The sequence below is a fragment of the Gavialis gangeticus genome, unplaced genomic scaffold, assembly GCF_001723915.1.
Source record: "Gavialis gangeticus isolate Ggan-Ray unplaced genomic scaffold, GavGan_comp1, whole genome shotgun sequence".
In the NCBI taxonomy this organism is placed as follows: domain Eukaryota; kingdom Metazoa; phylum Chordata; order Crocodylia; family Gavialidae; genus Gavialis; species Gavialis gangeticus.
Window position 1 is genome coordinate 157,916,156 of NW_017729024.1, and position 18,766 is coordinate 157,934,921.

Sequence of the window (18,766 nt, forward strand, 5' to 3'; positions counted from 1 at the left end):
GACACCTTCTCCATGGTTCGTCAGCCCCCAGCAGTAAGGACTCAGCTGCTGAAGAGTCCATTTATCCGCTGTCAGGTATTTTCTTCAGCCTCTGCTCTACACCTGTATTTATGTTTCCTGGGATCTGGCAATGAGAGGTTGGGTGCTGGTGATAAAGCTTCTGCATAACTTCAGATGTGTGTGTGCTGTGGGATGCAGCAGGTGCCACATCTTCAGTTCGCTTCAATCATCCTATCTTGCTGGCCACTGCTTTTCTGATGTCAGGAAGAACAATGCCAATTAACAGGTACACACTGCTTAGGTAGGTAAGCTTCAGACATCCTATGATGCACTGACAGCTAGTGTTCAGATAGGGGTCAAGGCACTTAGTGTGTATGGATCTCTCCCATACAGGGTGTCAGCATGTCTGTGGAGCACCCCCTCTTTCCTTGTGTTTCCCACCTGCCACGACTTGGATCTTAAAGAAATAAAATGGGGAGGAAGTGATTGTTACCAGAGGAAGTACCCACAGGAAGCACCACGCTGGAATAACTTGGTTTTCTCCTTTCAGCTTTTATTCAGTGGTTTACAGGTTTAACAGGGAATTCCCCTCTAAAAAAGGGGGGGGAGGGGTGAATCACAGTCCGAAGGGTTAATCCTGAATCTCAGCTGGGTCACCCTCTGTACTCAGCAGAGGATCTCCAGCCCCTTACTTAGGGCATTAAGTGCGGTAGTATGCTGACTTGCTTGTGTCGGCATTGAAGGATCAAGGTCCACCGGGTCCCTTCTTCATCTCCTGCCCAGCGAAGGGAGTCTCCGGGCTTCTGTCTTACCTGAGTCCTAGCCTGCTCCCTGCCATAATTGAAATAAAGTAAAAAGAAAAAACAAGGAAAGTTTCCTTTTGTTCAATTCCCACCGCTAATTGACTAATTAGCAGCTTGTTACAAACGCCGCTTGTCTTCTTTTGCCAAGCGGCTTCAGCGTGCAGGCTCCGCGGCTCTCCCACGGTCGGGGCTTGCTTGCTCAGCTCTCAGTACCCCTTTTCCCTCGGGGTCCTGGAGTCACCCGGACTCTTCAGGGGTCTAGGCAGGGGGTAATCCCTCCCGCTGCCCCTCTGGCTCAACATAGCGTCCCTGATCTTTAATGCCGGCCGCGGCTCCAGCACGAGGCACGGCCCCGCTTCTCCCTGCACTCACCACTGCTCTGGTGGAGTCAAGGCAAGATAAGGCGAAATCTGGGTTCCAGGATCCCTCTGATCCTGCGCCAGGGTCTCTCTTCCCAGATCCTTCTTTCTGGGGGGTCTCTCGCAGCTCCTCTCTCTTTCTCTGTGGTGCCCGAAGGCACCCTTCCTCTTCTTCCTCTCCTTTTTATCATCTGGGGTTTAGCTGCCATTGGCTCCTTAGGGCCAGGGGCCCGCCCTCCTCATGGTGTAATTATTTCCAGCTGCCCCCTTTTCCTTAACAGGGTCTCAATGAGAACCCTGTTACACAGGGCATGCATACTTAGCAGAGGAGAGGCTGAGAACCAGAGCAGTAGTTAGGATGGTTAAGGGGCTAGCTCCCCATTTCGAGTTGGTGGGCTTATACAGAATGTTGTTCCGAGTGTTCACCTTTGTTTTTGTTGTTATGACACATTCTTTGTATGAGAGTTCAATCAAGGTTGAACCAAGGTTCAGCCCAATCAGGGCTGAGAGCTATGCAGAGTGTAAGATGAACTGGGCAATGCCAAAGGATGTGGGGAAGCAGAGTCTCCCTGCCCACCGCCCCACAGCTGTACCTGTTTGGGCCGGGGGGGGGGGGTCTGGGGCTGGGTCCACAGGGTGGTGGCTTCTTCTTCCCCCAATGCTGAGTGGCTGGGCTGACAGTCCTGGTGTGGCTCACAGCCCTGGCTCCTACCTGCCCAAGTCAGCTAAGCAGGGCAACGGTGGATTTAAAAAAAATAGGAGCTTTAAGGTAGACTTGACTTTTTTTTCCAAAGGCTATGCTCACCTAGGAACTCCTACCACACTACTGACTACAGTAGGAGTTCCTAGGTAACCATAGCCTTTAGAAAAAAAAGTCAAGTCTACTGTTAACCTCCTATTTCTGAAACCCTTAGCCATATCACCACAAAGTTAATGCAACATATATGGGGAAGTATATTAATACTGAAGCTAGTTAAGTACTTGGAACCCCAACAGAGTGGAAAACCAGTTTAGAGGTGATAAACATATAGGAAAAATTTAAATTTAAATGGCAACCGGATATATTTGAAGCAAATTTCTATATTACATAGAAAATATGTAAACATATTACATAGTTTAATAAGAATGAAAATTATATGCTGTGCCTTACTAAAAAGAAGGTGGCATGAGTTATTATACATAATTAGAAAGATTAATAAAAAAAAATCAGGCATCGGACTAAATAAATTAGAATCCACTTACAATTTATATTTTACAAATATGCACAATTCTATGCATATGTATTTACAAATAATACTATATATATACACAAATACAAATACTATACAATACTATACAAATACATTGCATATGTATTTACAAATAATACTACATATATAAAGCTAAATCCAAACCTATTTCTCTATCTCATGAGAAATTTAACCTTGTTCAAGGAAAGCAGCTGTTCCATGGATATATCTGGTTTCAGTCTGTGTAGTATCACTGCAGTCATACATTAAATAAAACACAGCTGGAGAATGCTCCGCCTCTTTCACCACCCTCTCCACTAACTGTTTAGTATCAACATCTGTTGAAAACAAGCTTTATGTAATACATATATCATGAACAAGAATTCTTTTTCACTTAACCAAGAACAAATTGAGGTATGATGATCTGAGGTCTCTGCTATACTTATATTTTGATTATGGGTTTTATAATTAAAATTCAAAGAGATTCAGTAAAGACTGTCAAACTAAAGAGGTTTTTTTTAATGCAAGTAATTTTCAAATGATATGTTTGTGTTGATAGCAAGACAAATGTCTATTTAGACTGAGCACAGGCTTAAAAAGCTATAAACTGCTAAATTTCAATTGAAACTGTGAAAAGTGCTCTTTTTAGTGATCACAGACAAGTTATATAATTCCTTTGGGCTTGTTTCATCATTTATAAAATGGTCACATCAATATTTCAGTATTGCTACTTTTAATAAAGTGATACCCATAAAGTGATGTGAAGACAAAGACTGGTATTATTATTGATACATAAGCACCTCATAAAATATTCAGTCATTACGCTTATGGGTCAAAACACTGGAGCAAATTTACCCCTACTATAATCCAAATACCTTTAACAAAGGTTTATCACAAAACAATGTGACCCACACCAATTTGAGTTTCTAATCTAATTAATGAGTTTTCTGTAAAAAATTAATATTTAACTAAATCTTAAATCATGAAAAAGCTCCAATTAGCTGCTCTTGAGGTGTTGAGGTTGGGTGCTGCATAAAAAGCTAACTTTCTAAGCATTTCTTTGAGATCAAATCTGTCCAAATGCACTTTGCCCTGAAAATCTGCCTTCCAAAATTGTGTTGCATGTTGTAAGCAGGGAAGTTGATTTTTTGCCCCAAACAGAAGCATAGAGAGATGCTGTAAGATGGCTAGTGTTTCTCTTCCCTCCAGTAGCTGCATGGACGATGGGATAGAGTCCAACAGGAGCAGATCTTGGGAAGAGGGGGAGGCTGCAGTTACACTTCACCTTAACTCCTGCTTCACTTAAAGTTTAAAACCAACTGCTCAGAAACAGTAGTGGCAACTGTATTTAGACAGTGCTGAGGGAGTTAACTGACTTCATGGATCATTATAATCTGAGTCCTTCTAAGGATTAATTCTGTAGCTTTTACCTGAGCGGTAACGGGAGGGTGAATCATCTGAAGATCAGGCTCTGTCCCTGCTCTTTGTAGCCATAATTGGAATATTTTTGTCCTCATTCTGCCTTCCCAAAAAACAGGGTATTTTATTTGAGGGAATGTGATATGCAAAAAAAAGTGTTAGTTCTCTTTTAAAAACAAAGAGAAATTACCTCCCTTTACATAATGTTTTCCTCTTAACTGTGTTTTTTTTCTGGACAAGAGTATTGTGTAAGAGCTATGATTTATCATAGCTCATCTTCACTTTTTACAGCTTCTCAACTTCTGACCTTTTAAGTTATTCATTTTTTAATTAAAATGATTACATTTACATTTTTCTTCACAGAACTGAGCACACGTTCACATTTTTCTAAAAAATGTAAATTTGGTTCTTCTTCTAGTCCTACTTTTCTACATTTGTAAAATAATGAGTAAAATTAAAATGAAAAATTAATTATATTCATGGTTTTTCTCCGCCAAGTTTTCTATTTTACCATACTAACACTTGCAGTCTTCTATATTACATAAAAATCCAGGAACTGCAATTAAGCATTAAAGTCAAGGTTTGCTGAGTCCATTATCTAGTTTGAGGGGCCAGCAACACAAACACATACCCCAGAGGAAGATGCAAGATGTCCAGAGTTAGCAGTTAGATGATAATCTGTCCCTTCAGTATTAAATCTCCTTTATCAAAAGTAGTATTTCATTTTCCCATTGGTTACATAACTTTCAAGTTGAAAAAAATTACTGTTAGACTAAAAAAGCACAAAAGAATACAATAAAAAAATCTTGTTTACTGTTTTGCATTGTGGCAAAAAGAATGAAAAGAAGAAAAAATGAAATCCATTTCTTTTTAAGTTTTGTTTTTTAAAAATTGCCAACAACAAATTAAATAACAACCATTCACTTTAAATTAACATAATTTTTGACAAAGCTCCTATAATGGTCCTTTTTATTTATTTATTTTTTTGGTATTGGTAAAAAATCTCTCAGCCAGCTCTACCTTAACACAAATGTTTATTTATCAAATTCACCTTCTTCACCAAAGATGCAAAAAGACAGATAAACTGACCTATGAACTGACTACAAAAGAGCTTCCTGTAATATCGTATTACACCTAAATTGGGAGGGTTACCAAAATTTAAGAGGTTTACCGTATTTGCTTGAATACAAGATGAGATTCCTCCCCCCAAATCAACATGCACGCAAAAAGGCCCATCTTACATTCACATACAAGGAAACGTCACTAAATACATTGTTTATCATTCAGCTGCTGCCAAAAGCAGCATATGCTTAGCAATGGAAACAAACTATAATGTTGATTAAGCACAGCCAACACTGAGCATGACTATAAAACACATGACCATATGGAGAAAATGTATTGACGGGAACCTACCACAGGGACAGATTAGTAATAAGGCATGCAAATAAAATATATGGTAGTGCCCATTGCGTTCAGTACCCTTATACCCCAACTTCTTTTCAAGACATGGTGAACCACTACACTGAATACATTTAGACCTCCTCTGCACTCCCATTTCCAATGAACCCTGCATTTTAGCTACCTTTAAAAGTAAACTGTTGGGCCTGAAACTGTTTACCCAAAATCCCTCCATCACCCCTCCTCTCAGCCCATCACATATGATTAGTGTGGCCCTTCCCTCCAGATGGAGCTGGACCAGGTTGCCCTGTACCTCATCTGCATATACATTTTTGGAGGATCCCAGGACTCATGACAAAAGCACCTAGTTCCAGTCACAAGTGGGGCTAATTAAACATTAATCCTGTGGGGGATAGCTGGGGTACACACACATACAGCAGTGCTGAGCTGTGGGGTCACCCTGGCTTGAAATGCTGTTGTCTGCTGGGAACTAGCCCAAATGAACTGTATGTCATGAACTGTAAACCATGAACCTTTTGGCTTTGGACTAACGTCCTGCATAGTTTGTACTCTATAAAAGTAGGTACAGAAGTGCCGATTAAAAAAGTGCTTATGGAGTATGTGTACCAAAATTTGCAGCCGTTTGAAAAGAAGTTAACTTCATAAATTCTAGATGAACTAAGTCTAAGGGTACCTGTAGTAATTTCCCTATATGCAAGTTACTACAGGTATGTTTATTACTATGTTGGTGTTTTCAAATTTGCTTTTCACTTTCATATGCTCAAGGAAAGCAGGGTCTGACAGCAAGGAAGGGACTGCCCTCAGCCCCCCAAATTTTCCCTGCTGTAGCAATGGGAGGGGGGCAAAAATCAAAGAAAACCTGCAATAATTAGATTTTATACCTGGAAAATTATAACAAATTAATGAATTTCCCATGTATAGAACCTAATTATTGGGAGGTCATCTCATAAGCATGTTATAATCTTCAGGGTCATCATATCTGAATAAATATAGCAGTTATACATTATAGTACAGGGGTTGGCAACCCCCCAGCATACATACTAGAGTGTGACCCGCAAAACATTTTGTTTTGCGCGCACACCTCCACGCAGATGGTGGGGGGAGGGACAGGGCCATGGCCCCAGGCTCTGGGCAGGCCCCTGCCAGAGCCTAGGCTGCTCACAGCAGGCAGTAGGGAGGCTGAAATGACCTGCACCAAGGTCTGTGGAGCCCTGGCCTGGCTTGTTGCTGGTGATAGGTGCATGCCAGCCTCAGGGCAGACAGCAGGGAAGGGGCTGAGGCTGCTCTGCCACAACAAGGATCTGGCCCCTTGCAGCTCCCCCGCCATCCACCCCTGGCACACCAACAAGTCGAGGTTCAGGTGTTTTTGGCACGCTGCCCAAAAGCATTGCTAACTCCTGTTATAGGACATCTAAAATGAAGTTCAGAGAGGTAAAGTTTTCTCAAACATGTAAGGAAACAAATGTGTAAAAGTAAAAATCAGCCCCTAGTTAGTGCTAGCTCTCACTCTTCAATAAGGTTGTTCTCGAAATACAACTCTTTTTTCCTAAGAAATGTTATGTTTCGAAAGCTCCAAAAATTTAAAATAATTCATTTAACAGCTTCCTTGCTAGGATCTACACAAATCCAGATGATCAGATTAGAACTATTTTATTGCTCTGAATATTTCGAGTTACATGAATTCTAGGATTCTTTGTAATAAAGCAAATTTGACACCAGGGAAGTTACAAACAATGTGTTTCTCTTTGTTTTTATTAAATTTACAAATACTAGCGTGTTGTCCATCCCCTCACTTGTCTTGAAATAGCAACAAATTTTGAACTTCAATGAATAACATTCATATCCTAAATTAGCTTCCTATTGCAGATGCCAAATATAAAATTCTTTTTCTAAATTTATAGATCCTTCCATGCTCTAGCACTAGTAACATGCTTTGCTTGTTTCAGTGGTATATACACTAGAGTAACTAGAAATCTTCACTCTGGGAAGACCACCTCTGAGACCCATCGTCTTGTTAGAACTAAATTTAGAAGCTCTGTTTTTCACTTTGTACTTCTGATTATAATAGGCACAGTTCTCATCTTCCTCAGCTTATAAAAAATACAAACTAACAACAGACTAAAATAGTGGTCTTCAACTTTACTGGCCCCATGTGCTGGATCAGTGGCACAGGGTAGGTCACTGGGACAGATCCAGTGCAAGGTCACACTGCAGATGCGTTCTGGTGTCCCAGTGTGACTTTGTGTGCTGAATCTGGCCATTACATGGATATATAACCCAGAATGAGGGCCTCCCCCAAAATTTGACAGCAGGGGAGTGATGGCAGAGTTAACTGCAATAGCTTTGGGAGCATTTACCACAAGTGGGACTGGAAGATATGACTCCATAGACCAGATTTGTCCCATAGACCAGAGGTTGAGCACCACTGAGCTAAATATTTAAAGACCATTGGTATTTGCATGGATAAGGCTCTCAATCTAACCTGCTATATTTTATAATTGTTAGTATTATATAAATAATATCATTATGCTCTGTTTAATAGGGCTGTTTTTATTTTTTATACACACACAAATTTTAGGGGTGCACAGATAGAGATTTTTTGTGCTGATACCAATGGCTGTTTTTTAACAAGCCATATCAGCTGATACTGATCCGATTGCCGATATGCAGCCAGGCAGCATGGAAAGCAGTGTCCAGCTGGTAAGTCTTGTGGGGGAAGGAGAGAGGGCAGAAGGAAGCGGAGTGGGGAGGGGGCAGACCAGGCCCACTGCGGTGAGGGAGGGAGTGGGGCTGGTGCTGGGGCAGGGTGGGGCACAGGATGGAGCCATGCCACATCTGGAGGGTGTGGGGGGGGCAGCTCTCACTGCTGTACACACCCCGGGAGCGCATGGGGATGTGTGCTCCCCCCCCCCCGATTTGTAAGCAAGGCAAGGGCAGGCTGTCACTGTAGGCTGGGGCCAGTGCTGGCCTCTTCCTGGCAGGGGGCTGGGCCAGGATGTGCTTGGGGCCAGTGACAGTGGTGCTGGGAGTGGAAGCTACAGCAAATTTTGGAGTGGCTGTATCCCCCCTCATAAGCCCCCATCATAGCACTGCCAATGCCTGCCCCAAACGCAACCCCAGCCCAACCACCCCGCCAGGAAAAGCCCAGCGCCACCCATGACCCCAGCCTGCAACAGCAGCTTACCCTTGCTATGCATGCAGATCTGGGGGGCACATGCCTCCCCATGCCCTCTTGGGGTGTGTACAACAATGGGAGCTGCCTCTCCCTCCCCACATCAACCCTGGACAAGCCACTTGTGGCTCCGTTCCATGTCTCACCCAGACTGTGCAGTGCCTGCCTCTGCCCCAGCCCCAGCCCCATTCCCTCCCTCACCACAGGGGCCTTGGTCAGCCCCCCCCCCCCCAAACAGACTTACCAGCCAGACACTACTCTTCACACTGCGAGGCTGTGCTCCTGGCTACGTGAATGCTGCGGCTGCGTGCATGCATGCGGCATATATCAGTGATATTGGCCAAAAGAAGTCAACTGCTGATAATGGCAATTTTCCTTTTATCAGTCCTGTTACAATATGGGAATTATGTATTGGTGCACCTCCACTACATTTTCCAAAAAAACCTTTCACTCCCCAACATCTTCTGTAGTACATATTTTCTCTCTGAAAAGTACACCAAAGGACGCATAACACTGTGAGGTAGCTCTTTTCTTTTAATTATACACTGCTCCAAAGAAGAATCCTTCTTGCTATTTTCATCGGGGTGAAAGACCTTGAAATTTAGAACTGCCTCTCATCACTGTAACTAGTGTGAACAGTCAGATAGCTTCTTTCTGTAAACTGTTTATTACATAAGAGAGAAATGCACTTAGAAATACAGCAGTGCACATTTTATCTTAGCAGAAGGGAAAAGACTGACAATCATACGCTGTTAGTTTCAGGGTACAGATTGTGATGTACTGACTGAACCAGACGTATACAAAAAAGAATAATATATGTATCTGTTAATATTTGCTCCTGGCAAGCTAGCGTGTGATTTCTAGTTTCTGGATCAGAGGTCTGGCACATATGTGCATGGAATGAAAGTATGGGATATTATGGATATGGAAAACTTACCTTGAGTTTGAAAGGGAAATATAGTATATTTGGAAGTCTTTCATCTTATATTTATACAAGAAATTTCCAGATGTAGCCAGACTGCCCTCTTCAAAGCCTCCAAGACTCCATTAAATTTGTTATGTGCTTGGGGGAAATTAGGAGATTCACCTAATGCTTCTCTGTGGTAATGATACTCTGCACAATGACTTATTTGTTCAGAAGTCTAGTTATTTGTAAATACTCTTAATTATTTCTAGTTATTTTCCCTATTAAGAAATTATGGAAGACTGATGTTAAGAAAAACCTAAATCTATAAAAGAAAAAGCATACATACATACATACACACATACATGCTCATGCACTCACACAAAACAAAAAAAATAGTCCCTTCTTCCTTCCAAAGCTTGGGGAGAGGGAAGGAGGGAAAGGGGGAGCAAAAATGATTATTAACTATCCAAAGTGCAGGGTAAACTCTTTTCATGCTAGTCAGATTTTTAAACCATCAGAAAACTACAGTATCACCCAAATCTGTACAATGTTCCACTACCTCAGTTGATATTAGCCAAACAACAAAGCTTTCTTAAAGGTTACAATTGGGTATGGGCATTTTATCGATCTAGCACTGAATTATGTTTTCTATATGCTTTGTAAATTAAAAGAGCATCCCTTCAACTGTGCAAAAATAAACTCTAACAGTAAATAGTTACAACTTTCAAATATTTGCAACAAATCTCAGATCTTTCCATTAGCTTTTACTGTACTATCTGGTAACATCAGCTGTAAAATCCATTAATAAGACAGCAAGATAAAGTTTACAAAAAATATTTCCAAAAGAGATCTGGATTCGTATTCCAAATTTAAAGCATAAAGATGACATTATTTAAGCCAAAAAAAAATAAAATAAAATAAAGAATGGTGTCATAAAGCTTGTATAGATGATATAACCTAGAAGTATTGCTTTTTATTGTGCAGCCTCTCTTCAAAATGACTTCATTTATAAAACTTTTCAGAGCTGAAAACAGAAGTTCTGATCACATTTTTTCCTGATGTCATGTTCCAGTAAAAGCTTAAAGATTTCAAAAACCTTTCAAGCTAAAACTATATGCAGAACTATATTCAGCGTACTTCTATAAATAATTCAAGAATTAGAAAATACTTTTAAGATGAGCCTTAGTAAAAGAAAGGTAAAGATCCTAGATCTGCTAAATTTCAATGCATATATTAGCACCCCTCTCTTGTCTTCCCTACAGGTCTTTGAGGATGGAGTAGATTAAGGACTCTTGCCAACTGGTTGTGGGGTTTACTGTATTACCTCACTTTTGGTAATATTAACGTAGGCAGTCTATTTGGATACTGTTGGGTTTCACTGCCATTGTACATTTGAAATACTGTAAAATCACTTATAGCGCTTGGGCTAAGCAATTTATAACTGATCCAAATACATAAAATCTAATATTGTTATTTTAAATCAAACTGCAGCTTCAAAAATGAACAGAAATGAAATAAAACAGTAGCTGAGTAACAGCTGTCATTTCATAGTAGGCACCTGCTTTTGAGAAAGAGCTGAAAAATAAATGGAATTAAATATAATCACCAACTGTAAGTCTTTCTATGAGACAAAGTTAAAAACAATAAAAAGTAATCACTAGGTTCATCAATCAATCAGTCCATCACCAATGAATCATGTTAAATAAGAAATATTATCCAGAGAATAGTAAGATGTCACACATTTTTTATTCAATGTTATTTTATGTAAAAATGATATTGCTAAACTGAGCTGATGAAAAGCAAATATTTACTATTTAGTTCATGATTAACCACTATTTACCTTATAAGCTGACAAAACAAGACTGAAATTGAAAAACAGGATTTACTTATTGTGTTCACTGCATAGAAAAGTTGCTTTACATATTCAAGGAAGAGCATCTTAATAGATTCTTAAAATTGATCAGTTAAGGACTGAATGGAAAAGGGACTGAAAAGTCAGAAGAGTGATGTAAGAAATCTTGCTTTATTAGCAAAAACACAGTACTTTTTCCCCTATCCCTTAGGTATCTCAAAATCCTTTACAAACATGAAGCTACCCTTGTAACATATCTGAGAGGGAGGTATTTTTCTTAATTGAAAAATGGGGACAGAGACAATTCAGAATGTCTGGATTCACTTTATTCCCACTGTTAAAACTTGTGACATAGATGAGATTGTTCAGCAGAATATTTTGAGCTTTGTCCTGTATTTGCTTTGGCTAGCCACCTTTTGAAGTGTATAGTAAATCAGAGCATTACTACTATTCCAAGTGACCAAGTGCTTTCACAGCTGTGTTAAGACAAGCAATAGGATCATCAAGGTCTTTCCCCATCTCATTACATCTCTCTGCATGTTTTCATGTCCTCCCTCCATTTGTCTAATCCCCTCCTTCAATTCTCAGACTATTTCAACATGCCATTGTATAACCGACTATATCAGACTATCGTTCACTCATTATTGCAAGTCTGAGTGAAGCTGCTTTTTATGTTCTTTGCATCAGTAGTTTTTAACTAGGTAACACTGTTAAAATATTTCTAAGGAGGTGACAAATATTTTTGCTAATTTGCATTGTACGTGCATATATGAGCATGAACCTTAAGGAAAAATCACACACAGTCAAGATTCTGTAAATGAGAAAACACAGATTTATGAAAAAGTGAAAAAAACCCTACGGCAGGTGATTACAATGGATCATAATCATATTGAGGAAGTTTGAAGAAAAGCAAGACTGTTGAAGTGCATTTGGCTAAATTCAGTTTTAGAAGCAAGATACCAATGTCTGTTTCATAAAGACAAAAAAAACCAAAAAAACCAAAAAAAAACAAAAAAAGCATTCCTCCAAAGCATTTTTACTCTCAATACATACAGCTGGGAGATTTGGAACTGCACCAAAAAAACAACAGAAACAGAAAACTGAATGAAACTTTCATGGATTTGTGGTGTTAGTAAGAAGTAAAAAAGAGAAATTGATCACACACCAAAAATCAATTGCTAGACACCACACTGCAATTTGAAAAGTACCTTAAGACTATAATTTATGGCCCTAGCTTATAATAAAATGGCAACCATGTCTAGGAATAAGGAACAGGCAGAGAAGATGTGCAATTAAGGCAGGGAATTATCAATTTCAGAAAATAATTTCAATGAATAAAAATGTAAAATAATACAGGTAGATCAAATGTTTATGTGGCTCTGAACTGTAGCCAAAATGCTATAGATATTTTAGAATCTACTTTATTATGGTGCTCATTTGTTCACAGATTGGAAACAGTGCCTAAACTGGTGACTAGTATTAGGACAATATCTCCATGGATGGCAGGGTGGCCCTAAAGTCTGGTACAGGAAAGGACTTCTCCCACCCCTAGCCTCTCCTTTATGTGGTCATGACAGTCCTATGAAGGAATGATGGTGTTAGTTTCCAACCTCAGTCTTGTAAATCCCATTAATTCACAATGGGCCCAGGTGCTCACTGACACAGTTCTTAACTGATCAAATGTGAGGCTTTATCACAAGCATTTGTCCAGTTTGACAATGCTTTTGTTAATAACCAATAAGGATATTTTTCACAAATTTCTGCTTTGAAAAGGTTTCACTGTAATATAGCATACATTGTCAAAGCATATAGGCTGTTCCAAGTCAAAGGATGCATGATGAACAGGGGCACTAAAAAAAACTTCTAAAAATCAGAAAACCCATCTCTCTTCTATATTTGTGTACCAAATGCATACTGGTTTTCCCTACCTCGTGGCTCTTCACCCTTTTGCAACTGCCTATTTCCCTACCTCATTTCCTACCAATTCGTGCCCATCTTGGCATTTTCTTGCTCTCCTTCTACATACACCTGTGTCTTTTCTCTTGCATGTACGTGCCCTCCCATGTCCTCTGCATTATTCAGTTCCACCAGCCCCCTTCTAATTCTTCTTCAGGACCTTCTTTACATAGCTTTAACAACAAAAAGTATAAATTGAAACAAAAATTTGAGAGCATCATTCCTCCCCTTCTGCTGCCCCCCGCCCCCCCAACCAAGGATTCCACATTTTGTTCTTTTTTTCTTTCTTTATTGTTAGCGAAATGATTTGGCTGTTTATGCTGCATTATCTATTTATATGATCAGGCTGCCTTAATGAAATATCTGATTTTAGTGATACAGAAATGTTTTTGTGTTGAGCTGTAATAGCTTCAGTCATGTATGCTACAGGAATGAAATTAGAATGACTACTTTAATGAAGGCTGCTTTGTGCATTTTTTAAAATATGTCAGCAAAACTGAAGAGAAAAATCATCTTACTCTTTAGGAAAATCCAAAATCAGAAGGACTTCTGTTTAATTCTAGATAACTAGTTTAGTCTCCTGTAGTTATGAAGAGGTCATTTGGTTGGAAAAGAGAGAGAAAGATTTCTCTTTAAATTAGTCAATCACACCATAAGCTGCACTTGATCATCATTGCAATATGTTATCTTATAAAGACACACAAAGGTTCACAAAGAATAAGCAGACTATCACTAGCACTATTGTTAAAGCGATACTAAAAAGCTTAATATTTCAATACTGTACATGTTTAAAGCAATAGTATACACAGGTGATGAAAGCCAGTCTCTGAAAAATTTATTGTTCTGCTAGAACAAGTTTACACTTGGAATGAATTCTAAAAACTCCATGCCATTAGAAAGTTTTAGTGGGTTTATAGTGGAAATAAAAACAGAAATAAAAAAATATATGACAATCCAAAATATAGAATGCATTTTGAATGTGATCAGTGGAGGTTTCTCCTTCTTTTATATCAGCATACTTTCCCATACCCTTTGGAAATCAAGTTTTATTTAACTGTGGGAAGAGGTCCCTATATTGTGCACTCTCTCCTTTTCTAAATTAAATTGTTGATAAACGTGGTTGGATAGGTTGCTAGAATGATTATACAAAATTATTCACTAAAACCCTTTTCTTCCATTAAGATATCATATTGTATGACCATTATAATGCTTTCAGTGATTTACAACATAAACTTAACTCAGAGTAATTATTTCTACCAATTAATACAATATCTTCCAAACAAACTGATCCTTTTTTGATATTTTATATTTCTTTGCCTAGTACCTGTCACAATGAACTCAAAAGGAGCTGAGGATAGGCAACAGCTCTCAGATCAAGGCAGAGTACAGATAAGGTATTTACTCACCTTGCATTTAAAAACCATAATAACATTTTGATTGGCACAGTGGTACTTTGTTTTGAAAAATTCTATCTTTAGAACTGGCTTGGCTTGGTACCACCATTATGCAAAAAAATGGAGACTGATAAATCCTGAATATATTGTGTTATATTGTAATTGCATGAATTGTTACCAGGTGGGAGTTTCATCCTAAGATGAGACATTTAGGCCAGCTGAACTGAATCTATTTCACTATCTTGCACACCTTTAAGAAATTTTGAATTCTGTGTCTTCTAAATCCTTCTGAGGACATAGCATAGCTACGAAGTATTGGGATTTACAATCAATGCCTGTTCAGATTTGCTTTCATATTAAATGTTTCAGAACAACAAGAAAAGCAATTTGTTTGTAAGGTTCATTACCACAATTGTGCATTTGAAATCTGTTTTCCTCCATCAGCCAGCAATTGGACAAATTATTAGCTTTGACACAAAGCCCTATAACTTACTGGTGATTTATTCAGTACTGATGTGCATATTTTTAATGGCATACGAGGCAACAGAAAATGATGTCTTTATCATCATGGAGTTAAATTTAAATGGATAAATTTAAAACATATAATCTTTTTTTTAAACAAATTGTTAGCTAGTCAATTTCCTGCCAGTGTGTATTTGGGCTAAGGTGACAGCAGGCTTTGAGTTAGCAGCAGTGAAACAGCAGGGGAAATACTAAACCTCATTTATGAAGTGCTTGCTTTTCAGAAAAAGTAGTTCAAATAAAAAAACCATTAGAACCGATTTCAACAGCTTCAAAAATGTAGTATATACCCTAAACTAACAATTTATCTTGCTAAAGTATATTTGACTTACATTCAAATTCCTATCCCAGATCTGGATGGAGCCATCCTGGCAGCCAGCTGCAATAAGTTTACCATCTCTGCTGTATGTGCAAGTTGTAGGAATCACCCGTTTGCCTTGAACAGACCGTGGTTTAAACACACCTTTGTGCTTTTTCTCATTGTTAACATCCCATGTTCTCACGGTTCTGGAAAGAAATTCAAAGAAAGAACTGATTTACAAACAATTAAAACACAGTAACCAAATTCTCTTAATGACTGTCTCTTTGGGCAGACATTTTCCAGCATAACTGAACTAAAGTATGCATGGTATTGTTTTCATGTAAATAAAATTATATGACTTCAAATTAAAACATAAAATATAGTATGATGGTCAAGTGAGCAGCATATATAAAAATCAATTTGTAAACTGACCTTATATCTCATTTTCTCAAATTGCCCAGAGGTGCAGTACTCCCATTCCTCCAACACTTACAATATACAAACATAAAAATTCAAATAAACGAAGACTGATATAAAATAAAATGTTCAGCAGTCTCACCTGCTACTGAAGACCATGGAAGATAAATTTAGCCCTTTGCTAGAGCTACTAAAATTCTCAGGACTAAGCATAAATGCTTCTACAAACTTAAGTGGAAATAGGTAATATGCTATTTTTCTGCCTTATTCTGATGCTATATCAACTGGGAAATGCCAATAATACAGGCTAGCTGCTCATTAATCAGACCCATATTTACTTACAAAGACATTTATATAGCTATTAATTGTGATATTATTGCAATTCTATACAGCTGAACTTGGAGTGAGATTTTGAGTTCTGTTGTTAAGGCGTTCCTCAAATGTTTTACAATGAATCATTTATAGAGAATTCTTTTTCACAACCGAGTTTCTCCCACATTATCTGTTTAATAAACATTTTTTTTTTTTTTTTTTTTTTTAAAGAAAGATTGTATGCCTGGATCTTTCAATGTTTCTTAGCTACACATAAACACACAAATGAGAGAGGGCAGAGATACAGGTGGAATCTTTAAACTGTCTTAGGGACAAATGTTTTCTGTCTTTTTAAAGAGTTTAATTCCTTCCAGATAAAAATTCTAAACTCTTCTGGCATCTAATGCTAAGAGTGTTTCAGAATTTGGCAAGGCAAAGAAGATCATTCATTTGGAAAGAAAGAAAACACGACATTCTCAGGACAACCCGATTTGTTTAAACTACACAAATAATCAATACTTACGACTCAAAAGCAAGCGATTCATTGATTGTATTAACAAAACAAATACAACTCTATCAAAGAAGCCATTTTCCAAGAGTAGGACACCGAGACACAAAACTGAAATAGCCGGTAAAGGGAGAGGTTACGTACAACTGTAAAACAAATCAGACTAGCAAATCATTTGCCCCTGGAGGCAAGAAGGTGCTTATAATATTTAAAGGTAAGTATATTCATGGTAGGAAGAAGTCAGTAGAACCAAGTGAAGGAGGTCTCCAAATGTTCTAGTCAAGTCTAGTTCAATTACAGAGACTCTCCAAACAACATCTTCTTGTACACTGTACATTTACTAGAACTGGCAACCCATGGTCTGCGGGCTTGTGAATATACTGGATCCACGCCAGGGCAGCTCAGACAATTAGCAACGCACTCCAGCGACAGCAGCAAAAGAGGCATCCCTAGGGTCTATTGCCTAACTTAAGCTTACTCTCCCTGCTGCAGCTGGGGAAGCATCCCCAGGCTCCTATCACCTGCCTTTTCCTATCAATTCCCTGCACAGTACCTACCTGCTCATTGCCAGGAGGTATAAGCCCATGGTGGCAAAAAGTTGCCAACCCCTATTCTAGTCAGAATTATGAGTGTCAGTAACTCAAGATATTTTATTTCATGCCATTTTTTGTTTTCACTTTTACAAGAAATTTAATTATGTGGTGTGCACAGGAGTCACTAAAAAGTATGGCACTGAAATCAAAATAATATTGAAATTCACGATGATAAAAATGTGCTTTTTATTGTCAAACATGACACAATAAGATGCTTCATAAACTAAAGAAGGGTCTCAGAAGATTAAAATCAGGTGGGCTCATTTACTTCAATACACTTAAAGTAAAAAGTAAACCATTTAAAAGCAAGGAGCAGAGTTATATCAAGAATAGTAACCATAAATTCTTCTACTGCCTTTCTACTAATGATGAAGGAGTAGCTACTGAATGTATGTCTGCATTGTAGAATTAACATCAGCTCTTAATCAGGTGACTGTGTCTATTTTACCCACATAACACCACCAAGGAACGAAAACAGAAGTAATAGCAATTTTCAATTCCATTAAAAGTAGGGTGCAATGTTTCACATAATGGCTGTTTTTTAATCAGACATTACACTTCTCAATTTTATTAGTATTTGGATGTTTAATATAGGAGCAGCTGCACTATCAATTCATTTTTTAAAAGTACTTAAGAAGTTTATGTTGATCACATCAGCATACAATTACTGAGTAACAAGAAAGATTGATCTCACAATGTTTCAAACCCTCAAAATCACACAAAACCATAAATTGATAGATAGTGCATCACTTCACAGGATCATACCTATGCTCAACCACATTTCTTCAGTCCATACAAAGATATAGAAATAAAAGTGAACCCTTACTTTTCTTGATTTCCAGGACTCAGCCCCTAGTGATCTGAAGTGTACTTCTCTGTTGGAGAAGTACAACCCCATGTTGCACTTGTAAAGAGCAGTATTGCAAACCCACTTCTGGCAAAAACCCTCTCATTTAACCACACCGGGTACGTCCAGATGACCACGAACATGCCTCTTGCAGCGTCTCAAAGCCCTTTGAAATGTGACAAGAGAACAAAAAATGTTCCCCACGCTGCAAATTTGCAACACAGGGGCAAAGTTAGACCCCTGGATATCCAGGGGTCAAAAAATACCCTGGGGGAAAAAAGCGAGGAAGGGCACATTCAAAGCAACTGGAAGCTCAGGTCCTCCACAGAGAAGCCGTGGTAGCCAACCAGAGCGTCTCTGTGGTTGGCCCTCAGCCCATGTTGAAGCATGCTCCCTGCCTGTGCATGACAGCCAGTGTGCCAACTGCAGGGAGCTAGACCTGGGCTCCGTGGCAGTAATTAGGGGGCAAGGGACTAGGGGGGCTGAAGGAGGGGGGAGAGGACTATGAGGGAACCCCCATCAGCCCCATCCCATCCCTTACCTGCTTCCCAAGCCCCCCCAGATTGCTGCCCCGCTCAGCCCCATCCCCCACCTGCCCCCCAAGTCCACCTGATTACTGCCCCGCCTGGCCCCATCCCCTGCTCGCTTCCCCAGCCCCCCAAATGCCTGCCCTGCCCAGCCCCAGCCTGCTCTCCCATCACTGCCCTGCCTGGCCCCAGCATCCTGAGGGGAAAAAAAAAAAAAAAAAAAAAAAAA

At 39.1% G+C, this 18,766-nt stretch overlaps 1 protein-coding gene across 1 annotated transcript in view; it reads right to left on the minus strand.

Annotated features, from left to right (window-relative positions):
• The window catches only part of WDR70 (WD repeat domain 70), a 331,125-nt gene that overhangs the window by 132,685 nt on the left and 179,674 nt on the right, over positions 1-18,766 (minus strand). The window contains exon 10 of the mRNA XM_019517943.1: positions 15,365-15,539. Within this exon, the coding sequence (XP_019373488.1) occupies positions 15,365-15,539 (175 nt within the window). The remainder of the gene's footprint in view (positions 1-15,364; positions 15,540-18,766) is intronic.